Source organism: Dermacentor silvarum, chromosome 3, assembly GCF_013339745.2.
Source record: "Dermacentor silvarum isolate Dsil-2018 chromosome 3, BIME_Dsil_1.4, whole genome shotgun sequence".
Classification (NCBI taxonomy): domain Eukaryota; kingdom Metazoa; phylum Arthropoda; class Arachnida; order Ixodida; family Ixodidae; genus Dermacentor; species Dermacentor silvarum.
Window position 1 is genome coordinate 192,090,219 of NC_051156.1, and position 27,653 is coordinate 192,117,871.

Genomic DNA, 27,653 nt, shown 5'->3' on the forward strand with positions numbered 1-27,653 from the left:
GTGTTCCGAGGAGTCTCTACAAGCCTGGCGAAAAAAAAATTTGCTCTTGGCTCATACAGAATGTGTGAATCAACCAAAAAAAAAAAATGCCCAAAGTCGTGCTTTGTTTCATTTATTTCTTACTTCTAGGAAACATTGCAAAAAAAAACTCTTGGATTGAAAAAAAAATCTTGTGATTTCCAGACACGCCATCCGCAGGCGTTAAGGTTTCCGTGAGGTGCGACCACACAAGCCCTCAAGGAAACGGCCCAGTGGACATTCTACATCGTCACTCAACTGTTGTTTAAGTCTACAGAGAACTTTCAACAACCTTGGCCAGAAAAATTTGCTAGTGGTTGATAGAAAATGTTTGACTGAATATGTTTGAATGTGAAGCATCTGTGCATAGAAAAAGGCAAGAGAATCGGGCTTGCACTGGTGCCCCGGCATTCCATGAGAGACTCTATAAACTGACAAAAGACAAATGTTGTGCAAACACGAGAAAATATAGGCACAGTCAGTCGGAAATGAAATGTGATCACAGCATCGTCTGGCAATTTGCACATCATGTGCTACTAGAATTGTCCTTTAAAGGTGTTGGTATATGGGTCCCAAAAGGTTTACAAATTCATTAATGGTACACGAACCTTAAGTGTTCGTCTCTTGCTTCCTATGACTAAATGGCAATACTGAATCTAATAGCATGCACTCATTCAGGTTCAAGACATCATATCACGGTGTTTATAATATAGACTCGAATATACATTTGGACAACTTCGAAATGGGCTGAGGCAAGCTTTCTTGTTTGCATGGTTGTTTTTTACATGACAACAAACCATGTCTATTTCAAGGGCATGATTGGCGCCCTGGCCGATCGTTTTGTATCTTTGACACATCTAGCCTCCCAATTAGCTGTGGTGCAAAAATGATCTCCAACACACCGCCAAGCCAAGTGAGTTTACAAAAAAAGAACAGTGGCACATAAGCAGCTGTGTCTTGCACTGTGGGCACAACTGCTTGGGATGCAAACATCAATTTGGCTAGTTGTGTTCATTTATGACAATGTTTTGCCAACTCCACACGATTTGATCAAACATGCTAGATACACTAAGTAGAGCAACTGAGAGTTATATTGTGCAAAAAAGAAAAATCAAGTACCATCGTCGCAAATTCGAACGTGAAAATATAACGTAGAACACCTCTCACAAGTAACAACTCGTGAGTGCAACATCACATCGCTAAACATCTTGTTGCCAAACATGGCATAGGCCCCGGAATGAGCATGTGAGTCAAAATCCCAACGACATCATACAAAGTGTCGAAATGGCAACGAAAGATTGCACTCCAGTCAGCCACAACTTGTTCCCATTTCACTTGTGCACAATAGCAGTATGCTGTCTATGTTTTGCTCCACAATGCAAACTGTTTTCATCGTGATTGAGTATACACCGGCAAGTGTTCAAATTCTTGTCAAACAGGTTCTGCAACACCCCCATTTGCTCTTTTCCCAATTCTCAGTCCTTCGCAATGCCTCATATATTCTGCGCACTGCTTCACAACACACAATAAGTCGTCATCATCACACGCGAAGGCCACTGCAGACGATTTTGTCAGAACGGAGAAGTGGAGCACATTCCATGAGGTGCTTGGCCAAACAGGAAATAAAATTGATTGCAGAAGGCGAGCAACAAACAACGCTAAGACAACAAAGAGTACAGGACACACAATGCGCTACTTACAAGTGGTATATTGAAGGACTGGAGAACCTACTTATCGAGGCAGTATTTCCTTTCGTGCTATTTTTTAGGGTATAATAAAGCTATGCCTACGTTATTCTACCTTGTGTCTATGTTGTCTGGTACATCTTTCCTGCAATCATGTTAAACCAATTCGCAAGCTTCGATCGTTATGAAACCAATAATTCAAATTTCTCGCGATGGGGAATGTACTGATGGTGTTGCACGTGATGCAGCAGGTGTGAACGAGCACGATCACGATGACAAGGGAAGAGGAACAGCGTAAGATAGCAAAAAAATGGCTAAACCCACAAGAGGTGCTGCAGAGCTGATTTAACCTCACACTGGGAGCCTGACATCTGGCGAGATGGCCAGCCACCTCAGTTCAAAAAGCTAGGGAAAAGCGCAGTGGTACTGGTGTGTACAGCTGTATTTGCACCGGAATGATGACGGCTCCTCCTTTCTTGCATCCATCGTTATCGCCCCTTCATGATGACATTTTCGAGTAGGCTGTTGCCGTTGATGGTGGCAGTCGTTGCAACGAGTATGTGGTAACCTGAAAATAACGTTAAACACAAACATTCACAAATTTGATCCTGGCATGACAAGCACAATTGATCAAAGAGTTTTCTAAATCTAGGTGTGAATGATTCTCTTCAAATTTTTATCAAAGCAAAGACTTGGTCATCTTAAGTAGCTCTAAATACTGCTGTGCACGCAAGCTGGAAACTGGGTGCTGTATAAAGAACCTCAGAACATCGGAATGCGATGCTCTCTGTAATGCAATGAAAAAGTTCATTCATTCAATACCAGCACAAAGCTACAAAGGAATCCAATGTGGCTTCTTTGGGATGAAAGCTTCACAGTCAAAGAAAATTTAATCTTGATCCAGAGATCGAACCTGGGACTAAATGTGTTTCCAGGGCATTCATTCAACCATATAAGCTAACCAAGAGGCTAGCAGATGACAGTACGAGGCCTGAATAATAGACAACTCAAGGTGCAGCAAGATCAGACAAGCAAACTATTTCTGAGGAAATCTGCAATACGGAGGATCCTTGTGTTCTTGGCATTCTCCTGCGATAAGTCTTCAAACCGAACGAATATGTATGCAGTGAAAACTCAGTACGCATCTTACACTTTTGTATACCTAGGGCTGTGCATACTTCTCTAATAGATATCTCTGCACCATTATCAGTATTCACGCATTTGCAGAATCGCACCTCTAGTGACTATTATGACTGCTTCTATAAAAAAAATACTCAGATCAGCCTGTGAGCACTGGTCCCTTACCTTTCAGTTTTGCTAAAAGCCGGAGTGCAGCAATTTCTGCAAACGTCACGCCTCCCAGGAAATACACCATGACAATCTTAGCCTGCGAAGGATCTAAGAGGGAACAACGTATGGTAAATAAATGTGCAGAAAGAGTGGGACTCAGTAATTAAATGAACAAGCAGGTGTGGTCAGTGAAAATATTCAGATGCACTGCAGTTCATCTATACTATTTTACAGAATACTTCAAAATGCATTGACAATCATATTAGTACTACAGTGAACGACCGACTTTCCAGACGACCGATTTTTCGGACATGCTCGATAATTCGGACACCTACGCGCGCACCCCCACGTATCCCATAGAGTGTATACGATCGATACGAACGTCTGAAATTTCAGACGCAAAAAACATTCACCGTCCGATTTTCCGGACTTCTGGCCATGACTGCAGGTCCAAAACAGCATTAATTGAAGCCACCACCGCTGCCATTTTGATTATCTCGCCACCTCCAACCGGCGCTCTCGCACGCAGATCCACTGGCAGCCATAGCCACCACCGTGGCAACGCTAGGCCTAGCTACTTCGACATTCGCTATCAAGCTTCTTGCTGTTCAGTGCCGTGCTTTCCATTAAAACAATGCGCCGCTGTTAGCAATGGGGCCGACTCTGCCTTTGTAATCCTCGCCAATGGCTTCGAAGTTCGGAAAGCACGGCGCGTGTCATGTTGCCGGTTCTCTAAAGCCAGCTTCGCCTCAATACAGCAGTGTTAGACCTTTAGAGCTATTTCGGACGTGCCTGTGGCGATTTGAGCTCTAGGGGACAGTAAAAGGCATGCAATCGTTTTTTTGGACTGCCCGATTTTTCTGATGCTTTCGCAGTTCCTAGGGAGTCCGAAATATTGGAGGTTGACTGTACATAAGAAAGTGCATGTTTGCATTAACACCTTTAGAATGTGGATTGGTGTACGTTGTGGTCGAGCCAGGTAGAAGCTTCAGGGCATCTTCATAGCCGTGAATTCCATCTTTCAACAGAATCTGTAATACATCAAGCACTCGCATTACGTTACCTTGTCTTCACTAAATAGCACAAGTGGTTAGTGCATAGCGTATGCCCCGAAAACTTTCGCATGATGTAGACAAACACATGTGGGAGACAACAACGGAAAGTGCTTTTTTGTCATCATCATTCTATATATGTTGCTCTGAAGCCTTGTTGCATAAGCTGAAGAGCTAAATTACAGGGATAATGCCAAGTTCAGGCATAAGTAAAAATGACAACTACCAGCTTCAAAATGCCACATTATTCTTCCGACTGTCATTCATGCAGACAGACAAAATTGCAAGAGTGGGGGAAAAAAAAAAAGTATTCTGATATTTCATTATGCTCTAAGAATGGTGAAGTGAACACCTTTCACAGAATGCCAGCAGTGCGTAGCAATTTGATTTTAGTTTCAAATATTGGGATTCCCTTGATGATAATGAATCTACACTTTAGCAATGAGCATGAATATATTGTCAATTCTGTGAAACAGTCTTGTTTAATGCAACTCGTTAACATAAAGCTTTCGAACCTGCTAGCATGGCATTTCAGTTGTTAGGTGCTCATCTGTACTGAACACTTAATGCTTTTGTTAGTTATTAGTAATATATAGTTATTAAAACTAGTTATTACTAGCATAGCATAAGTGTCTGTGACAACTGTGAAGCAAAGCTAAACCTTTGCCTCGTTTTGCTGGTAAGTGTTTGATAGCTTCCATGTCAAAAAATTGACATGTTCTCATTCACTTCGTAAGATACGCACTTGTTGCACACTTTACGCACACTGGTACATTTTCAGGATCATTTCTTTGAATTTAGTCAGTGAAGCGCTAAGGCCCAAACATAAACACCACAGTCCACTTCAGTAAGCGGCCTGAACGTGATTTACATAAGGAAAGCCACTGCACCTGCTCCACCAGTCTACATGCCACTGGGATGTAGGCGCCACTGAACACATAACCCATGTCTCGAGGATTCTTCAGGTCATAGCTATCGCCAGCATTGGGTGGAATCTGAAAAGCAGGAATGGTGAGCAGAATGTGTCGCACTGCGTGGCATAAGGCAAACACTTGTGTGCATCTGATGGCAGCTGGCAGGAAGGCCTTGTTAAGGAAGCAGTCCACAGCAGCTAAGCACCTAATAGAGAATTCTAGCCTGATGTGTGCACATTACCATGTTACCATGATACCAGAGGAATAACCAATAAGAATAGTGCTGGTCACGACACCCTGTAACGCTGTGTTTGACCAAGGTACTGAGAACTCTTGTTGCAAATGAGTGCCTGTGTTCGGTTTACTCGTTGGCACAGAGGCTTTGATGGCAACATTAACTTTCTTTTATATTTCGAAAAAATGCAAAGATCAAAACAAGGATGCGGAATGTCTTGGACGCAGCACAATGTACCTGTAATTGAAGATGACAGCATTTTTTATAAATGAATGACACGTTACTATGTACACATGTGTGCAGCAAGTGTGAAAAAGATGCTGGCACACACTCCTATTGTGCTTACAGGATTTCTCCGCAAATGCATTCATAATCCTCATTAATGTAGGTGCGTGCATTCATGCGTGTGTATATATCCCCCTCCTTGCCCGCCCGCTCAAAGGTTAAACTCAAAGCTTAAAATCCATATTCACGTATTGTCTAAAGATGACCGACTCTAACATCAAGCTGACCATATTCATAACATAAGCTGCGTTGTGGTTGAAAGCTCTTGCAGCCTTACTAGACTCAGCCTCTTGGTGACAGCACTGAAGCGTGTTGCCCTAGGAAGGGAGGCCATGGCCGCAGCCACCTTGCTGGCAAGGGTTGGAGCCATAGCCGAAGCCGCAGCCCCGCCTATTCGGCTTGCTCCCTGGTCCTGGCACAGGCCAAGCTTCTTGAGAAGATGGAATGTCCACATATGGTGATGGCCGTGGCTCTGGAATCGGAACGTACGTAGCTATTCACAAATAGCAAATGCTTTTGCAAAAGCAGGAGCACCAAAGAGTTCATAAAAGCAAATGACCAAAGACCATTCCATCTAACATTTCAATATATGCAGCAGTGGCAGACATGTATGTAAAGATTTAGATGTAATTAATTACTTGTAATCAATAACATTTTTAGTAACCTTGTATTTGAACGATTACCTTGTTTACTCAGTAATGCTCAAGATAATTCAGTTACATTTTCACTAACTACTTACGTGTAACCAATAATTGACAAGACAAGCTGGAATAGACAGCGCGCAGCTTTGCACACCTGAATTTGGAGAGAACTAAAGTAGAATGCGCATGGTAGTGTCATGCTGCAGCCTCTTGGATATGCATGTTCAGACTGGCAAACTAGAGAGCTCAGTATTCGTTTCCTCATCTTAAAGCGCCCCTCAGTAGGGCTGGCCATTTTGAGCTGTCAAGCGCAGTGCACACAATGCATGCTAACGATCGTGTTTGCTAAGTATTAGATCCCTACACGCCATGAAAAGAGCTTCGATTTCAAACCAAATGCTGTTTCCCTTCTCCTCACGGGCACTGTGCTCCCAGCCAGAGAGTCAATGTCAATCGTGCAAGTGCGCCTCCGTACATGGTAGTGCTGTGACATCACTCACAGTGACACGTGACTTCGAGAATTATTCAAGGCAACCCAGGTATTTGTTTAATCTGTTGCTTCAATGGCCAAATTAAAGTTTAGAGAAATAATAAAACATACAAACTGAACGTCTGTGTGTTTTTGTTTCACTTCGTACCATAGCAAGAGAGATGTACTTCTGTTTCATCTGTTTGTTCCCACGTCATGCAGTCGTGCATGCAGAGAACGAAACTATGTCATTTTCGACTGTGTTCCAGCGCCGCGATCATGCTCTTTCATCCTCTCACGCCTGCCTCAGTGCTCGTGATTGTGGCACCAATACCACTAATCAGGTGTTAGCCTGCAGAACACGCAAAAATTGTCCGCTGCGCTAAACGAGACAAACGCAACAGCTTGCATTCGAGACCGTCAGCAGAAGTGTGCCACTCAGCAAAAACACAAGAATAATAATAATAACAATAATCATAATAATAATTTAAAAATAAAGAAAGGAAAAGGAAGGCCGGGCTTGTGATTACTCGTCACGCAATCCTCCGGCTCCGGTATGGGAGAACGCAGGGAAGGAATTTCAGTTGTGGAGGCTAGACAGGGCAAGTGGAGAGAGTGCCTATGTTGGCGGTGATGCTCGCCTCCTGAAATCATGGGTTCAGGACACTTCAAATATTTCTATCTCTGCTATTAATCAAATAATTTTAAAGCTTCTTGCGGAGGAACACTCCTTAGAGGGCACCTAACAACTTCCAGCCTACTATAACCAAGATTTGCTATGAAGGCCAGGAGAGAGGCCCTTTAACGCTCCACAAGATTTTGGCCGACTTCAACTGGTGCTAGTATGTCTCGAAAGCGACAACCACATAGGACATTAAGGTCAGGAAATCACATACGGACAATTTTTTCAGCTTCTTATTGGCCCAACCGGGAGCATCTTTTCCAAGTCCCAGCAACAATTAAGCGCTGTGCTTCACAGAGAACCCAGATACTGAGTAACGACAATTTTGTGTGCAAGATGTGCGTATAACACTGCCCTACCCTTCAGTGTGCATATTAAGCAAGTTTTCATGACGCTGCTGATGCCTTCACAACAAAAATGAGGGAAGATGACAAACACGATTTTTTAAAACCAAATGTTAATGAAGATAAGCAATGAGTGAAGGGCTGCATAGGACGCATTGAAACGGCCAGGCCAGGTCGGTTTGTTTACTGCGTCTGTGCAATATTAATAAAAGATAGAAGGAAAGTAACAAAGAAATAATCGATTAACTTTGAGTAATTCTTCAACTACTTTCATGGAGCAGTAATTGGTAACTGCAATCAACTACATTTTTGAATGAGGTAATTGTAACCGGTTCCTTTATTTCTGTAACATGTACTACAAGTCTGTGCAGCAGTAATGAATTCTGGCTGCCAGGTGGTTTACTCAAGGAACATACGAGAGTTGTTCAATAAAGAATGAGACTGGTGCTCTGAAATCTTAATTTCTGAAAATTATTATTCGGTACCTTTATCCCTTTATACATGCTCCCCAATAAGTGAAATGCAAGCGTCCCAGCATTCCTACCACGTCTACATGGAATGAGTCAAGCCATCTTTTGACACCTGCTTAAAAATCACCTCCAATGCGTTTCTACGCCTGACTCCACGTCATGTTCCACGTCAAAGTAATGTCACTTTTTTACCGTTCCTCAAAGCATCGCTACAATCCACTTAACCGTTTTACAGTCCAGATAAGGCACTCTTGGACTTCTTTATGTACCTCACGGTAAAAAAGAGACATTTCTTCGAAATAAAACAAGATATAACTAAGGCATTGGAGGTGATATTGAAGTAGGTGTGAAAATATGGCTTGACTCACATTATCTAAGCGTGGTAGAAACGGTGAGACGCGTGCATTTCACTTACTGGGGATCATACAGAAAGGGATAAAAGTGGCGATGAATAATTTTCAGAAGTAAAGATTTCACAGCCTCGGTCTCAGTCTTTATTGAGCAACCTTCGTATCAGTCAGCTGCATGCTCTGTTGTTGTTGTCATTGTCCTTGTGTCATGCCTAAAGTGTTAGCCATTTAAGCATGGAAAAGGAAGAAAAAGCTAGAACGGAGCCACTAGACAACAATACCTCAAAGGCCATTCCACCTGCATGCAGCTACAGTTAAGCTTGTAGCTTAATGAGAACAGCTGTCATATAATGTGCCTCCAAATGAGTGGAACACAACAAAATCATGCCTGCAGCCATCCTCTTCATCTCCTTATGTTCTTTATCGTGTATTCATCCTTCTAGCAGCAAATATGCCCTTTAATAAACACCAACCAGTACAAGAACAAGTTCTTTCGACATTGCGGTGCATGTGCACATGAAAGGACAGATACACTTAGCACTCAATAAATAGAACAGAAACTTAAAGCAGGCAACACAACCAACAAGAGTTGACTTCGAAATGACAGTTACCATAAGGTTTACAAAAGTTGTGTATGTCCAGAAAACGTGTGTGTGATGATGATTATGAGCGACAATGTGCCTGCAACAGAGAATGTAACACGAGAAAACAAAACCAATGCAGCTGCAAGAAAACACTAATCAGCCGTTGCCCAAGCAACGTTTTGAGAAATATTGACACTTCCTGTGATATTTACAGTGGTGGTTCGCTGACGGCACTGATCACCTTGTGGGCAACTGTGGAATTTGGTTGCTTCGCCAGCCGTAAGATGCGCTGATATACTCTTGCTTGACCCCCTCATCACCCTTACAAGTGACACGGACTGGAGTCTGGAGAGAGGAGGTCCCGAATGGGACCGCCTGCGCGCGAAGAAACGGCGGGAGACTGATTGGAGTGGAGGCGGCTGGAATCAAAGATTTTCCATGCAACTCCGACAGAAAGTCGAGTGACTGACGCTGGGTGTTGGAGGTCGTGGTTCCCAAGATTCCTGTTTGCTTGCCTCCTGCCTGCTCGTCAAGCCTCTTGGAAGCCAACATGTCCTGTTTGGAAGACCCAGTAAAGCATTCGATGTGTTTTGTCATCACCGTGTGTGTTGTGTTCGCAGCTGCACCTCGGTGTGCATGTGCGTGCAAGGAAGCTAGATGGTGCTGCCAGCACCTAAGTAGGAGCTAGACCGGGTAGCACATGCCTCCAACCTGCAGCGCATGCCGAGTGCGTTGTGTCTCTTTAACTTCCTTGTCCCATCTTCTGTGAAATGTATATGTTTCAAATGCAATGCAGAGGGAAATAGTAGCGTGGACATGACCCACCTGCAGAAACTGCTGCGTGAGGGTCTTGTACTCCTGGGATGGAATGCCGTCTTGAGTGAGTGACAGCAGGCAAAGCAGGCGCAAGGTGCCTATTGCAGATTGCTGCAGTGAATGAGCAAATGTTTAATTGGGAGCTTTACACAACCCCTCCCCATCTCCCCATCGTTAAGCAATCGAGAAACACAGAAATGCTCTCATTCAACAGCTCCCGCATGGACTTGAATAAAACTTGCTGCATTTAAAATAAAAATGCTAGTGACTGTTAGAAGCAGATTTTTAATTTAGGCGTTCAACATTTTCTTTTTTCTTTTATCAAAATTGACTGAAAATTGAAAATGTTCAGGGAAAAAGAAAAAAAAAAGAGAGGACATCATGTTTAGAACTCAATAGTAGCTGTCCTTAACATAGGCACCACAATTATGTAAACTGCATCCCATAGGACTTCTAAACCAGGCGAAATTGGTATATAGAGTTCACCCCTCTGTGATGTGCATATAACTTTTTTAATGGGGCTCTCGCAAAACTCATGCAAACAATGCAAAAGTCTTGTGCAAATCGTTAAACTAATACATTAAATTTGGTCTGCTCGGTATTCTCCAATGGATGAAGTTAACTGAACTCTGTCTCTTCTTGGCACAGCGCTACAACGTGTTATGAAAGGGTCAGACAGTGCAGAACAACACGAACAGGACAAACAAGGACAGAGCACAAGCACAGACTGGCAACTGCTGTCGTGCTGCGCTGCTTGTCACTTCTGCGAGATGAACCAATATCCTTTCTCAAAGTTGTAAACTGGGTGCTCAATATTTCTTTTTTTTTTTTTTTAATTTGACGATATTCTACAGCATTTGTAAGATAATGAGGGCTTAAACAACTGTCTTTGGTCAGCTGCCACTAGAATTCAACTCTTCCTTTCAAATCGAACAAAGGTTTCGATTGAAATCAGTCTATCGGTTGTTTAATGAGAGCATATTTCTGTGTGTTACATGCGATTGATTAGGCATAATGAGGTTGGCCTCGAGCTAAAGGTAGTATTATCCTTTCAGTTGCTTGAGTAATAATGTTTCTCAACTTGCAGCTTGGTTTTCCACACATACTGACCATAATTAATTGACGAGCACCAGAAAACTCTGGCTACAATGTCACTGATCGTCGAGAAAAGATCACATTCAGCAACGTGCTCAAGCCCAAAGATAAAAAAGAAATTCTGGCGAAGGGAAGATGACACGTGCACCCAGCCCAAGTGCTGTGCTATGAACACAAACTTTTATGTTCCTCACAAACAGCTTATGTGCCACACATGTCTAAGGCTAGTTGCTGTTTGGATTGCAAAGTGCAACACAATGCCAAAAAGAGATGGGATAAAAACAACCGACAAGGACAGACGCTGACTTTGAGTGATGCCGTGAGTTTTGAGTCACTGCTAAAATGTTTACAATAGTGGATAAGATAACACTGCACTCCAATGCTATAGGACACCTGCACAGCTTAGGTGGAGACAGTGTCATAAGACTCGGTTACCAACGATGCTGTTCGTGGCTTCATACCAGTCTTCCAGTAATGTGGTAACTATAATAAGAATATGCTCGGACTAAAACTCCCCATTACGTATCCGAGCCCCTGGCGTGCACATGTCTGCTGGCCTCACCTGCCGGTTGATGCACTCCTCGATGAAGTTCATCCCTTCCCTCACTTCTAAGCCTTCCAGCAAACCTGTAATAGAAACCGAAATGCAGCAACTTTTGCTGAATTACGTCCTGGAAACACTTGCAACGAAGTGCATGAATTCTTCACATTTCGAGAACTATTCACCGGACAGGAACATACAGAGGATGTAAAACAAAACACACTACAGTGGAATCTCGTTGATACGATTCCGCATAATACGTTTTGCGGGATAATACGTTTTTCTCTTCTTTTCTCGATAATACTATTTGGTTGGATAATACGTTGGATAATACGATTTTCGAATAATGCACATCGTTTTGCAGTTCCTGTGAAGATCATATCAACGAGATTCCATTGCATATGAGAGTAAGACATGCTTAAGAGTGCCTATACAATAAGAGTGCCCAAGTTTTACCAAACAAACATGCAATCTTTGAGTTTCCTACAGTAATTACTAGAGGGGACTCTGATGTAATGACATCTGTCATTTGACCCAGTTCAGCTAGAAATTATGAAATGAGCTGAAGATCTACAGCTGGTGTACGCTGGTATCCACTAAAACAGGTGGGTCTTTCTTTTCCTGCAGACTCATTCAATTAATACAGCTTGCACTATGAAATGGCTGTGGCATACTATGCCAATGTTAATTAAGAAGAGACCGATTATCCATACTCACTATGCTCTGTTCTCAGCTGCCCTTCAAAATTGGTGCGGGAGTTTTTGATAACTTCACATGATCCAATGTCTGAAAAAAAAAGGGGGGGAGAGGAAGCCAACAAGGTGATATAGGAAACTAGAATCAGCAACAAACTTCATGTGAATGAAATGTTGGTTTCTTAAAGGGGCCGTGAAATACTTTTCGAACATAGTAAAACAGTGTTGTTGATCTGTCAACGAGGATCTTGAGAACATATGAGACAAATATTATTGCCACGCATGCAGCAAGGTATTTACAATCTCGTGACATAAGCAGTGAACAGACGCTTGCTCTCGCATCCGCAATGTCATCATCGAAAGCTGACCGAAAACAGTTGGTCGACCAACACTATTGATTTCGTGATCGCGAGCGAGAACATTCTCAGTAATACATAAGTGCTAGTTTTGAGTTAAATAAATGAAAAATATATGTCTGCAATCTCAAAAAAGAGACAGAAAAGTAATTTCCTCTTTGCACTGCGCGTAGCTGCATCTGCTGCGCTTGACCTCCGAGATGGCAGCGGCGTGCTGTGCAGCGCTGTCTACCTGTGACGAGCCCTTTCGCCACTGCGACGCTCAACTTTTGGCAGGAGCTTTGCCCTCTTGGCTTCTCTGTTGTGTGTAGCTTCCAGTGCGCTAGTGGGGACGAAAAAAAGAGAGAAAGCTGGGTATCGAGGGGACAACTCCACTTATAGTTATTTGAAGGATTAAAAAACGTTTTGCAGCATGAGATTCCTGGGACAACATACTTGAATAGTGAGGACCATTCTATGATTAGTTATAAAAAGTGTTTTAGGGCCCCTTAAAAGGGACACTAAAGAGAAACATTCGAAACAGCTTACACTGATAAAGTCTCCTTGAAGAACTCTACTTCCATTGAGATTTCGCAGTAATAGTATATAGGTTTGATTATTACAAGAGAAAATGACGGTACAAAATTCATTTTTTTTAGTTTCATGCCGGAACCCCAGGGAAGGTACGTCAGTGTGATGTAATGGATTGCAAAGTATTTTTTCGCATTTCGGTAACTGTGGTTCAATAAAAGTTATTGAACTTCCGAAGTTCAATCTATGGCTCCTTTATAATACAACGTAGTCCATTCCATATATGATAGCTACAGCGAGCTTGTGCGGGTATTTCAAGGCGGTGCCACCGCCTGTCTTTTGTTCTCGCATCTTTTCTGGTGTACGAAGTATCTGTATTTTTTATCTGTATGTGTATTTCTCTCTCATCTGTATGTGTCATTTTTTTTTCTATCTATCGTGGAATGGTAATCTACTAACATAGCTAAAGTAATTTTTCTCTTTAGTGTCTCTTTAAATGTTCTTCACCTCACTGCACACAATAGTTCTCTGTAAAATCAGATCAGTCAGTAACATCAAAGATTGCTTCTAAGGCAAAGTGCTTCTGGCTGAAGTGGTATCAAGATCACAGTCATGACTGCATCCTTTAACTACCTTGTGACAACCATTGGTCCTAGAGCCACTAAAAGTAATTTTAATTATGGTATTTGAAAGACATCCATCAACAACACAGGCACAAATGCATTAGCCTGCACTGCATCATCATCATCATCATCACCACAACAGACGCACATACTGCCAGAGCTTGAATTATCATGATGAGTTTACCGAATGCTACTCATATAGTATTTCATGCATGCACCACATCTCTGTGTCTCCCTGTGTCGCGGTCATGAATCATGGGTCCCGAGGGCATGACTCACACACTGCCAATGAGCTGTGCTGCTGTTGCAAGGACCTGAGTTCATTGGCGACAAAGTTCTTCATGTCTCCGATGCTCATTCCATGCCTCTCCTGCAAAAGAGAAAAAGGAAGAGACAATTTATGAGGACTACCTGCACATTAGGAAATGAAATCCACTGAGGAAACCTCTGATGATGCTTTGCCCCGCAGAGACTACAACGAATTACGTAAAGTTAAATGACTCAGACTGACCTAGTATATTCACGATGTAGCAGTGCAATGAACAAGGACATGAAAAGGACACACTAAGAAGAAAGAGACAACACAAGTGCTGCCTTTTCAAAATAGGGACAGGTGACAAATATACACAGAGCAAAATGTGCCATAACGAAAATAGAATGACAACCAAAACCACGATTTCCCCAGCTATGAAGAGCAAGCCAGGATGCATATGTAATTCGTACAGTTTTCTAAAAATGACTTCAACTATATTCCGGCGGTATTACAATTTGCCATACACTCGCTGCATACTGCTAAATTACCATAAAATCCTGCCGATAATACAATTTTTCTTTCTTTTTGTTACCCGACATCTGCACATCAAGCTTTCTCCTTCTATTATTATATTTAGGCACAAATTTTTTAAAGTGTATAAGTATGTTCTGGTCTTACATGACCAAAAGAGACTGCTCCTGGGTTACACCAGGAAACAAAACAAAACCACCATCACTCACGGAAGAGAACAGAGTTTTTCGGTTTACTAATTTCATGTCATGAGCTTGTCACCCTACCTGCTGTCTTTGTCATTTATTTCCAGATTGTTGATGAGTTCTACAGTTTTATTACACACAGATATTCTTCCTCCCCCCCCCACCCCCCTTTTTTTTGCGGATCTGAAATCGCCCCCTGGCTAATATTCAGACTCGTATTATAAACGAGTTTTTGTGGCATGCTATGCCTTGACCCAATTGAGCTACCCTGAAGGACTTTATATTTTTCTTCAGTATGCAAAAACAACCACAAAACAAGCACAAACAAGCACACAAGAGAGAAATGACAGGCCCTTTAAGCTTAGAAGAAAGAAATCCAGGAAAACGTGGCTTACATTGTACTTTGATTGTAGCTGTTGAGCTTTTTCCTTAAGTAGCACAAAGACACTTCCAAAGTGTGCATCCCTGATCTCCTTGTAGACCTGTGGTGTGGTGAAATTTCCAATTTCTGATTAGGACATCATATTTTACAGGCTTTACAGTAATGTCGGTTCTTGTAATGTGGCGGTGCAGAAGGGTGAACAGTACACTAAAGCTCAATATCCACTAACTTGCACTGTTCCTGACAAAGGCACAATCTATTACAGTAATCTTACAAGTGCCAACCCTTCTGACCTCTGCCACAGTGGTCAGGACGCCATGGTGTTCTGCAGTTAAGCACAAGGTTTGCGGATTCATTCCCACCCACAGCAGCCCATTCTGATGAGGTAAAATGCAAAAATACTAATACTAATTCTTGTGATTTAGGGGCACACAGAAGAACCCCCAGGTGATCAAACTTAATCTGCAATGTCCCCACTACGACGCTGCTTGTAGCCAAGCCATGGCTTTGTGATGTAAAAACACAATGATTACTATCATTACACCCTTGCCCTCACTGCAATGTTCTTAATAAGCACACCAATATATGTCATAATAGTTTGTTGAAAACCCACAATGAAGCTACAGAGGCTACGAGGCATCAAAGCCACAATCAGTCCAACGAATTTCCGCAGAACTGATTTGTCAAATTTAGTGTCCCTGCATTTCCGGCTGCCGATTAATTGACCCTTGCCCTGCGATCTGCTAGCCTCCCCGATTAGCACAGATGGTAAAGTGATCGTCCCGGAGAGGCCTGGGTGCCGCATTCAATCCCTGGACTATGTTGAATTTCTCTTCAACTGAGACGATTTCTGAGAAACCCATTTTCCAATGTAGGTTTGCACAGCTGTTAGGTAGGTGACAATATTTCCCTTTCTTTAAATGCCACAAATCAGGAGCAAAGCCCAAAAGGGAGGTAGAGTTTTGGATAACAGAGCAGGCTTAAACTTTTTACTGTCACCTCGGGGATGGTTTTTTAGAGGAGAACCCAGTTGTAAACGTAGTGGAGTAAGGACACCACCTAAAAAAGGAATTCTGGCTATGGCACTGTTGTAAATATAGTTACACTATAAGTGTGTGGATATATGTATAACAATAAGAATGAGCATGCAACAGCATTCCAGTGGTTAGAATGGTTAAGTCTGGCTCGTGGACACTAACCAGGTCTGTACTGTTGACGGTAAGTCGCATTTCTTGGTCCTTCCCCGTCACTTTCTTGTCAAAAGTCACTTTACCTGTAACGAAGCCAATCAAAAGATATACCTGTAACACTTCCTCAACAATCTGTGAAGTATGGGGCAGAGAAATTGCTACACAACTGAGAAATGTCTTTCGATAAAGTTCACTTGTGTAAATATTCCTCTCCAATTCAACTGTGTGCTAATGGTGAAATAAGCGTGATAGCAAATTCAATCAGGATATTGGCAGAAATGCCAGACAAAAGAGAAAAAAGAGCCTGTCTGGATTAAAAAAAAAATACAATGGAAGAAACTTACCACTCTTAATTCCAAAGTACTCATCCAGAAGACCAGAATAAGTGAGTTGGGTGAGAAGAACGCTCGCATAGTCTATGTCTGAAACGTAAACGTGAAAGAAGTGAAAACCGATTACAGCTTGGAATGCTTTTGTAGACACACTGGCCTGCAAGCTGCAATGGTGGATCAAAGCTGTGTGCTCACCTCTGTCAAACAGAAACAAGTGACTGATTCGTGGCAACGAAGGTTCCTTGGGTTTGGAGAAGTCAGTGGGGAACAGCTTCATAACTTTTAGCACGCCCTGTAATGCGGAAAAAAGTCGCTGTGGTAAGGACATTGCCATGACCATGAAAGAGAGGCAAGGCAGCATAAGGTAGAACGGTGGCCTTTAAAAGCGGAACCTGGCTTCTCAAATCAGAGTGGACGTGGACAGCTTGCAACCTGAAGGCACAGGTTCGCATTGGAAGTTCACCGTAGCGTCATATGACAGCAACACATGCAGTTTCCGATAAAGCGTGGCTTGGTTTCAGGTGTGAAAAAAGGAGAAAAAAAAGTCGCAGTTTTGCCTGAAAGGCGAAGCATCAATTGCGATAGCCAATTAGTACAGAGCTATACGGAGTAAAGATAGTAGTTTTATCGGCTGCATTAACTTGTACACATTCGCTTACTAACTGAATTAACAAGCATGATGTCAGCACTGCACAAGCAAACATGAATAGATCACACTCGATGACCACAGACAACCACTGTCAAAATGCTGGAAATTAATTGCCTACAACACGAATGCGAAGAAAGCACTTTGTGAAGCCGGCATTCTGTAAAGTGGTGAGCCCCTGTTTTAGTCAATCACAAGTACAAGTATTTAGAGAGGCATTAAATCCCGGACACTAGACAGCAGTTATATAACCAAAGCTATGTACCTAAACGATTTCACCGCAATAGAAACTGTGCTTCTTGGCCAGCCAATATTACTGCTAACGTTCCACCAACCACCGCAAATGCAGACTTCAGACCGTAAGACGTACAGTGAGTAGCGTGTGTTCTGTAAGTGTGTGCGCATCATTCCGCGTGTGTGTGTGTGCTTGTGAGGAACCTGCCACTGGGCAAGTTGGCATGGCTTGCAGCACATTTTTTTTAATGGAACGAAGCAGACACACACATACACACACACGGATAATGAGATGTGTACACATAGTCATTTCCTCCAAGTGCATCTATGCTTTCAGCTGTTGGATAAAAAAAAGAAGTATTTGTAGGAAAGCCACTAGCTGACCTGGCCATATTGGAGTCAATGAATATATATACACAGTGCATTCTACAGCTTGCATTCTCTCTGAATGCTGTACTTTGCATGATAGCACATCGAATGAACTGAAAAAGATCCGCTAGCAATTTGTATCATTTGCCTCTGCACTGACGTGCCATACTGGTTAGGTTTGCACAGCTAATGACGATGTAGAGGGGAGGCAGAACAGATGTAAGAAGTGCAAACAGCCTAAGCTACGGCTACGGAAGATGGTTTGGCTAGGATAACATGGCGACATGCTGACATCTGGCTTTGGAAGCCAAATGTTTCCCAGATGTGCTCCTTTTGATTTCTTTTTTCCAAGCTTTAGGGGTCTGACTCTGCTACCAAGTAGTGGGCATTGAGATTGCAGGCAAACTTGGCCTATAGTCCCTAGTGGGCCTTAGTTAAGATAATAACCTGGATCCGGTTGCATCTTAGGCACAGTTAAACCTACTGTAATGTGTATGAGGGTGACACAATCATCTAAAATGTAACAACAGAAAAGTAAATAGTGCAGCTGGTTTTTGCAACTTGCAGCATAATCATGGTTTGTGACCAATATGCCACAAACACTACAAACACTCTCCACACATAGTACATCTGTTTCTGGAACTAAGGTTTCTGCGCGATATACACAATATACTACAATGTTCAGTTTAATTTGGACTAAAATACTGCAGTCCTAAATGTTTGCTGCAACCAGCCTTCCTGCAAACACATTCTGATATCTCAAAAGCATACGCATGAACTATGCTCGCATTCTTCCAGGTAAAGTATGCACAAAGAAGAGGATAAAATATCACCCAGGAAGATCTGTAACTTATTGCTATGGCTAAAAATTATTTTGTGAAACGTACTCAAAAAGCATACACAAATACATTACCTCTGCACAGTTTCCCTGAGCGTAAATGTGGTCGATAGGACCACACAAGCTTTCCAGCTGAAGTATGGATTGTGCTACACAGCTTGTCCATGCACAGTCACCATCCTAGACATACAAAAAAAAAAAGAAAAGGAAACAAGTATTATAAGACTACCAAAGTCCCCTTCTTCAACTCCCCAAGTCCATATCTTTTGCTCCCAAATTTTGCACCTCTAGTCCCAAAGCCCATACCTCTTGTTGCCAAAGCTTTGCAACAACTGTGACCTTCAAAATGTAAGCTTTGTGTTAATTAAGCTCTGGAATGCACAACCTCGTGATACAGAAATTGCTTTGGCTCTATAGTGAGCTCAATGAGGAGTAAACAGATGTTTCAAATCCCTAGACTGCCATGACATCAAATTAGCGGCTATCACAATTGCAACTCCTGAGTTACATAGCTCTCATGCAGCAGATAACATAACCATAACATAGTGTGAAATGACACAATGAAGGTTTCATCACATGTCTTCACTTGTAACGTTCAGCACAAGGACAGCTTCTACTCACAATGAAAAAAGTGCTGAAGAAACCAGGAAGTTCCAGTGAGAAAAGATCAGTGTCCAACGGAATGAGGCCCAGCGGATACTCCAGCAGCTTCACATAGCCGAAAACCCCTTCGCTTTCTAATGTCTGCTCGCAGACATGGGTCTGCAGTTGCAAGCAAGAAAATAAAGGCATCACTTTTCCGCACTTGCATTTCTAATGAAGAGGACGCTATAAAGCGTTTGACACAGTAAAAGCATTGACAGTGAAAAATATGGCTGCATATATGAGATAAGTATTATTTGCTCATTCTGTTCTCACAAAATCACAAGTCCGCAATCTTATTAATTTTAAGACTGATACACATGACAACAAGATCACTCCTTCCATGCCAACTTCCCCCACAGCCATCATGAACAGAACTTCACCTCATGAATAATCCTTCGTTCCGTTTGTCAGCTACTCTGGACATTCATTTGTATGAAGAGAATCCAAGTTACCTGCCTTTCTGGGGATACAGATGATGTAATACTTGCATTCCTTCTTGTTCTGCTTGTGGTATGTGATGTGGTTGGCTATCACTTTCATGTTTGCAATCGTTGACCTCACAAGATAGGTACATCTGAAACGAATCACACATTCCTTGCAAAGTGCTGCATTGAAGGAGCACATTGTTGATTACTGAACAACAGTGGATGAACAAGGAAAGCCTCAGGTGTTGGGGCCAAATGTTTCGACAAGGGAATTTGTCATTGTCAGGGCAGTGACTTGGCAACAACCCTGGCCTCCTAGAGAAAATGGCTCCAGCCTCAGGTTTTGTTTGTTCACCCACAGTTGACCACTTCAAGTTTCCATCTTCCTTTTAACTCTTTGTCTTAGAAACCATGGGAAACAGCGCAAGAATGTGTACAGAGAAGACATGGCACAGGTGCTATGTCATGTCTTGACACGGTGCTAGTGTCACATTGGGACACAGAGCTACCATCATCTCATGACAAAGTGTTACCGTCGTGTCTTGGCAAAGCGCTAATGTTGTGACACACAAAGTTGTTCGCGCGTATAGCTCTGTGTCACGTCATGACGCAGCACTTGTTTTGTGATGTGACACAGTGGTAGTGTCGTACCGTGGCACAGAGCTACACTCGCGGACAACTTTCTGTGGTAATGAAGGGAAAGCTACAGGCGCGTGGCTGCTGCACATGTGTTACTGCGCCAAGTAGTCCGGCAGTGTTTGACAGTGCTTTTGGCTGCTCGGAACAGACGCTGAATTGACGCAGCTTCCACGTGCAATGGTTTCGCGTTTGCCCAGACGCGGAAGGGAAAAACCGCAAAATAAGTAAACTTTTATACTCAGTGGTGTGTTCTGTCTTATTTAACTGCTGCTGATAAGATGTTTATGTTTTCTTTTCCCCAGCCTTAACTAGTGTGGATTAAAACGCGGGACTCTCTTCAGAAGCGCTATCACTTGTGCACGCTCTGCCTCCATAGCATTCCCTTCATAGCCACAGAATGCTGTCCGCGAGTATAGTTGTCTGCCTTTCTATAGTTTATGTCTATGTTTTGCCCATGCTTTCTAAGATAAACTATCTTGCGAAACGCTGCACCCTCTTGCAGTTCATTCTTCTGTCATATTTAGGTCACCAATTACTGCTTCACATGCGCACTTACGCAACATTTACACAACACTGCTGCTTGTCATTGACCCGCAAAAGTACATGGCACCATGCAGACAGTCACATAATTTTACCCATGTGCATATAAGCAGTGTTTTGTCATCCAATAAGAGGATGATTACCTTGATTTAATTAGCTGCTATTAAACTGCATATTGAAAAAAAAAAAAGTGGGAGGCCAAAATGCACATTTTGCGTAAGTGCTACAGCTGTCTGCAACTAGAGCCCCCCCCCCCCCTTCACCTTCCCGTAAAGAACTTTATATTTTTAGACCCATTAGACCATTTTGGCCTTTTCGCATGATTTACCAGGAAAAGGTTTCAACTGATGTTAAAACAACACTGGAAGAATGCAGCCAAGGTGCGTGCCAATGCCATCTTATTGTGGAACAGTCAGTACTCAGACCGTTATTTCCTGAAGGTTTCTTTCTTACACTCAGCAACAACCCAAGAATGCAACACCAGGGGCGGTATTCAGTAAGAGTCTACCTAGTGGACTGTCCATTTTGGCGACCGTTGATTCGCTGCAGCTTGACGTGCAGGAAGGAGACTGGCTGGCACCTTCCTGCACGTCAAGCTGCAGCGAATCAACGGTCGCAGAAATGCCGAAATGGACAGTCCACTAGGTGGCTCTTACAGAATACCACCCCAAGTCTGCTGACAAAACCCCACTGCACGTCCATTTCCCACCTCCACGTTTCAAAGCACAGTTCCCGAGAAACGTCGATACTGAAAGAAAGTTAGATTACACTGTGTCGTCACAGAATTTAGTGACCTTAATTGGCTTTAAAGTTTGAAAGCGGTTTATTTGCCTCTGCATATTTGTAGTGACTCGACCAGCATAATGTTGCACAGGGATGACAGAAGGAAGACAAGAACACCACTGTCTATCGCATTTTTTTCTGTCATCCCTGTGTATCATTATACTGGCAGAACTAGTCAATATACACCATCTAGACCAGTAAAATACCATGTTAATGCATTCTTAGGGTGTCACCAACTATAGTTTCCCAGAAGCCTTTGAAACAAAAGCAGCAAAACAACCGAGACTGTTGCTCTTAACGAAATATCCCCTTACTGTTTGTTGCCCGTAGGTGGTGCAGTTGTTTCTAACTTGTAGATTTTTTCCACACTGCAAGTTCTCTGCACAGATAAGAAGTGTCAGTTCGTTAAGGCCGCAACAAAACGAGAAAGCAGTTAGAGGCGCAAAGCAAAAAAAATATTTGTCGTCATCACACAAGAAAGCACACAGCAAAATTAAAGCAAACACTATGAGTAAGCAGTAAAAGTTAAGCGACACTAAAACACTGGTGAAATATTAGTCAAAGCCAGGAGTAAACGAAAGGCAACAAGCTCTCTAGCTAAAGCTTGCTATCAATTAAAGTCTTAAGATGTTAGTTGAGCACACTTGCATCATGACATGATGACTCAATTTGCATCTGACATTTTTCTCCGATATGAGCAATGCAGTATGTCGATCGCTAAACTTTTATAAAAGTGACATTACAGACTACATTAAGCTCTAAAAACAATCATTTGATCCACAACAAAGTGTGTGTCGTGTCATTCATGATTACTAACGACGCTTTATTTCTTTTTATTCAGGCATTTAATGTCAGCTAAGCATGCAATCAGCCTAGGAAAACGAAACCAATGCATGCAGGGAGCTCGCAGTAGCGGTTGTACCACAAGCAGAGCGCTAGGCGTTGCGGGGGCAACCAAGAGGGAAACTTTTCAAAGGCAAACCGATCGCACTGCACCTTTAACACTCCAGCACTGGCAATGTGATCCAGTGGAAATATGAGGTCCTGTTCAATGACCAAGTCCTTCGCACCTTCAATCTGCAAGACAAAATTAAAATCGGGACATCATGCCAACAAGCTGACAGACACGACCAAAAAATGATTTTCACAAGAGGATAACCACAGTGACGCTTCACCGGGCTCGTCATTCCAATGACATCATCTGAAAACACGTTAGATTAGGTTAGATATTACGCCAGGTACCACTCCCATACTTATTTTACTGGCACCAGCTATCAGAAAAATAGCACGCCAAATGCTCTCAGATGGATACCGGTAAGCAGAGCTAAAATCGTCCAATCGTGTTCGCAGAATCAATAAAGCGATCAACGGATGGCCCAATGTGCTTACCGACATGAGCGTACTCGTCAACAGTTCCCCTGTAGCAGCCTTCAGGAGTTCCTGAAGCAAGGCGCATGGGTCGGGAACTCCGTAACGCGCCATTTTATAAACTCCGACCTATGTCGATGCACGTTAACACATCAGGAAGTAACAAAGCCTCGCATGTTGCACATAACAGTGGGTTAAAACACTGCGAATGGGAACAATAACATCGAAAAGCGACTGCCCGGATAGCAGAACGCAACGATGCTGTCTGCGCTTGGCCTGGATTGGATTTGCAAACGTTTGTACCTACGCGTTTGTTTAAATACTTCAAAATAAGCTTATGAATAAAGTGTAATACACTATATGTTTGATAGTTACGTGCTTCGAAAGCGCTTAGAAATATGGCTTAGAAACAACATTGCGATTGCACATGATATGGCAGTTGTTGCGCGGGAGTTTTCAAATGCTGAACAGTGGATGCGCAGTAAGTTTACCTTTCAATCAAGACAAACGATGTTTGAGTAATAACATAGTCCCTTAATAGCAATAACGGTATTGAGGGACTATGGTAATAAGTAGCACACACATCACTATCCCAGCGAAAACTTCATCTTCTACAAACATTTATTAGTCTGAGAAATTCCGGACTGCGCGGTCCGCGAATTTCGGCCAGTGGGGTTTGGCTGCGAAGCATGAGGTCGCGGGATAAACTACCCCCCCCCCCCCCCCCCCCCGCCACGCCGTGCATCATAATCAGATCGTAGTTCGCAAGCCAAACAAGGCTTGTTTTACCCTTTATACACTGCAGCCTTTATGTGTTGTATCTCTCTCTCTCTCTCCCCCCCCCCCCCCCAAAAAAAATAATAATAAAAAAAAAAAAAAATAAAAAAAATAAAATAAAAAAAAATGTCTGCACTGGTCAAGGCAAACTTCCTTTTCATTATACAAATGTTTCTGTGGCGTGTCTGGTGTTGGTGGAAAATAATTCTTCGGCACATCCACTTTAAGAAGCTGCTCCCCTTAACTACGCCGTTTACTGTTCAGTGTGATTAATACAGGCCGTCGTGAAAGGTTATTCCTGTGGCAAAAATATAAATTTTCATGCATCAATATATGAGCTATAGGTTCGGCGTTTTTTTTTTTTTTTTTTTCGTAGTAAAGATTGAAGCCCCACAAAAAATACAGGGTACCTAAGGAGGTGGCAAGAAAGAGACACGCAGATGACAAAGAATGCTAACAAGCGTCCATTTTATTGTGACCGTATAAATTAATACACTGCAGTGCAATTAAACTACAGGACAAATCAATCTGGCATTTCACAGGCGGACAGCATGTAAAAACACACCTACAACGTTGTACGTGTATTTTTTGGTTGACTGCTTGTCCTTGCCTTCTGTGTATTTATACTATAGCACAAATACAATATTATTGAGCCACACATTTATTGGTTGGTTTTATACGTTTGTTCGCATTTATTTGTTATTTTTGTGCACTGTATGCAATAGATATCTGAATAATTGAATAGAAATGCACAGGATATCTTAATGAACGACAAATTCATAGCAGAACACGAACGAGAGAAACCCTTTGCGAAAAACATAATCGTGAAATTGTGAGCAACATCATCATAACTGATATTCAGTTCAATTACATTATTCCTAATATGTAATGCAAAATTTCTTCCACATCGTATTCTAGGCATTCTATTACAAGATAATCTGCAGGGCTTTCAAACAAACATCGTTACTGCGACAGATGCTTCGCAATGTGAAGAAAAGTCACGTGTAGGTATATTTTCCCATATTCTTGATTGGATATTTTCTCTTCGGCTGCCAGATTTTATACCTATCTTTTTAGCCGAACTCATGGCATTGGTACTGGCTCTACGAAAATCAGGCCCATCTATTACGTCAGCCGTGATAGTCACTGATTCATTATCATTGTACAATGCTTATCCCCCACTGCTTCTCGTGACTCTCGCGTAATGAGGACGTTTCATTCATTGGTACCTGGTTACTTGAAAAGTGTGCGTTCAATTTGGGTGCCTGAGCATAAATGACTAATTATAAATGAAATTGCAGATTCTCTAGCCAAGGCATCGCAAAGTGGCCTGATTTTTCCGTATTGTCCTTTGACTGCTCATGTCACTGCTGCTAGATTTCGCAGAGGAGCGTGATTATGCATGCAGTGCCAGGCTCTGCTATAACTAAATAACTAACTCTATATATATATATATATATATATATAGTATATGGATTACAGACATCTTCTATACCCTTAGTACAGAGATTTTTGCCAAACACGGAAACTTGAAGTGGCCATATCGCGGCTGCGCTGCCATATACCTAGGTTAAACTTCTACTTACACAGGTCTGGCCTGGTCCCCTCAACATTACGCGTATACTCATTATGTGGCGAAGCGAAGACAATAGACCATTTTACAGCGAAGCTTTTAAGGGCTCCCCTTTCGATCGTCGCGTCCGGCAATAGAAAAAAAAAAAAAAACTCTCTTGGCCGTATGTTGTATGTGCGAATGAAAGCGCGCGAGGGCGAGGGACGCTCGCTTTCACGGGGAGCGAGCGCACGGCGGAGAGCAAACGCGACTTATGTGCGAGTGAAAGATCGCGAGGGCGAGGGACGCTCGCTTTCACGGGGAGCGAGCGCACGGTGGAGAGAAAACGCGGCTTATGTGCGAGTTAAAGCGCGCGAGGGCGAGGGACGCGCGCTTTCACGAGGAGCGAGCGCACGGCGGAGAGCAAACGCGACTCATGTGCGAGTGAAAGCGCGCGAGGGCTAGGCACGCGCGCTTTCACGGGGAACGAACGCACGGCGTAGAGCAAACGCGACTTCCCAGTGGAAGGGGAGTGGGGGGCGAGGAGGGCAACGAGGCACCCTAGACTGCGCGTATCGGTGCCCGCTCACCGGCCTCCTCAATGATCGGATGAGACTACTGCTGCTTCTCCTTCTCTTCCCTTCCTCACATCTTTATCTCCTACTTCCCCTTCCTCTGACGCTGCGCCGTGCTCCCTATTGGGCAGCAGAAATAGGCGTCATTTTCATTAATAAATCACTACTACTACTGCCCACCCTCCCACTGCGACCCATGCGCGCAGCCCTGCCTAAAGAGCCTACATGCAACGCTGTTTTTGCTGTTTTTTTTTTTTTTTGCTTTCCCCAAAGAGTGTCGACAACGGCGTTTAGCCGTTCGTCACGTACATAGAGTTAATATACTTATATTAACTCTATGGTCACGTAGCCAGCGTTTTGACAGCGGTTGTGTGCGGTCACACAAAAAACGCGCACAACTGTTGTCGACGGCAGCGGCGTTTTGCCCGCGTTCGCACCGAACGCGCGCGGCGTTGGTGACGTGTTCATGAAGAACGTGCCAACCTTTGCCGTACACCCTATGACGGTGTACCGTAGCGACCATAAGGTCTTGGTCCCTGTGGTCACTAAATAAATGAAAACCACCGGATCATATATATTTCTCATTCTTTAATACTTCAAATAACAAATTACACCATCAAATGTTAATAGTCATAATTGGAAATACATAATTCCCACAATAGTACAGCTTCGCTGGTCTTCCATCTCCACCCCAGTGGAAGGGCTGACAGTTTTTTCTTGTTGTCTTGTATATATGCGTTTTTCTGGAATAAGAAAACGACTACTGGAAATCCCGCTGCGGAATACCTAAATTTAGCGGAGCCTGTGATCCTATCTTTTGGAGGCTCGATCTATTATTGGGTTAATTCAGCCACAGAAATGCTTGCTTGGCAATTCAAAATTATCTGATTGAATCGAATCGATTACCACGCTAGACTGATCATCCCCATCCCCACCATAGTTTTCTTTTATCATTTATTTATTTTTACCTATTATTATTTTCCTCTTTTCCCTTTTTCCCTCTCACAAAATCTTATTTTCTAACCAGCGCTCAAATCGTTAATTCCCTTGTTTTTATACACCGAATATAACCACCCGATTCATGGCCAATCCCCCCCCCCCTCCCCTGTTGGTGTGCGCCACACCCACTCAGGTCAAAACACAACAACAATTTCCCATTACCTATATATGTTTTGCGCTAGCCGATTTCAAGTTTTGTCTGCAAATTTACCAATTTTCCTTTGCCATTTACATTGAAGCTGTGAAAGACCACATGGGTATCGGCCGCCCGGAAACAGCTGCAGCATTTAATTGCGACATGCATCTTTGAATAAAGGATCACTGCGAATCTGTGTTGCAGTTCTTCAACTTTTATTGCGATAGCAATTATATGGACACTCCAAAGCAGATTCCTGCCGCCGGCGTCGCCGTCGCCGTGAGGTTCCGTATGACGTCAACGGCGAGGAAATTGTCGCCGCGCTCCGGACGCTGTATGTGCGAGTGAAAGGGCGCGAGGGACGCGCGCTTTCATGGGGAGCGAACGCACGTCGGAGAGCAAACGCGCGTTCTGCGCCGTGCTTTCTGAAGGGCTGCAGAATTAAGCGTCTCTTTCCTCCTTTCCATATATAGAGAGCAAGCGCAACTTTTTCCGTCGCGCGAAAGGCCGTGGGGGGACGGGAGAGAGGGAGGGGAGGCGACATTTAGCTGCGGCACCAAATACGTATTTATATAAAAACGCCGCGCGCGTTCGCTGCG

At 43.0% G+C, this 27,653-nt stretch overlaps 1 protein-coding gene across 1 annotated transcript; it reads right to left on the reverse strand.

Moving 5' to 3' along the window:
- Positions 1-96: 96 nt before the first annotated feature.
- Positions 97-23,289, reverse strand: LOC119446356 (vacuolar protein sorting-associated protein 33B). The gene is made up of 19 exons (XM_037710768.2): positions 23,037-23,289; positions 22,644-22,724; positions 21,962-22,026; positions 19,717-19,834; positions 19,237-19,377; positions 18,691-18,795; positions 16,724-16,820; positions 16,541-16,618; positions 16,206-16,279; positions 15,020-15,106; positions 13,935-14,025; positions 12,189-12,257; positions 11,493-11,557; positions 9,845-9,946; positions 5,757-5,951; positions 4,936-5,040; positions 3,934-4,024; positions 3,009-3,101; positions 97-2,271 (listed from the first exon to the last, which is right to left on the reverse strand). Exons 1-19 carry the CDS (start codon positions 23,127-23,129, stop codon positions 2,192-2,194), a joined length of 1,830 nt encoding a protein of 609 aa, XP_037566696.1. The 5' UTR covers positions 23,130-23,289; the 3' UTR covers positions 97-2,191.
- Between the last annotated feature and the right edge of the window lie 4,364 nt (positions 23,290-27,653).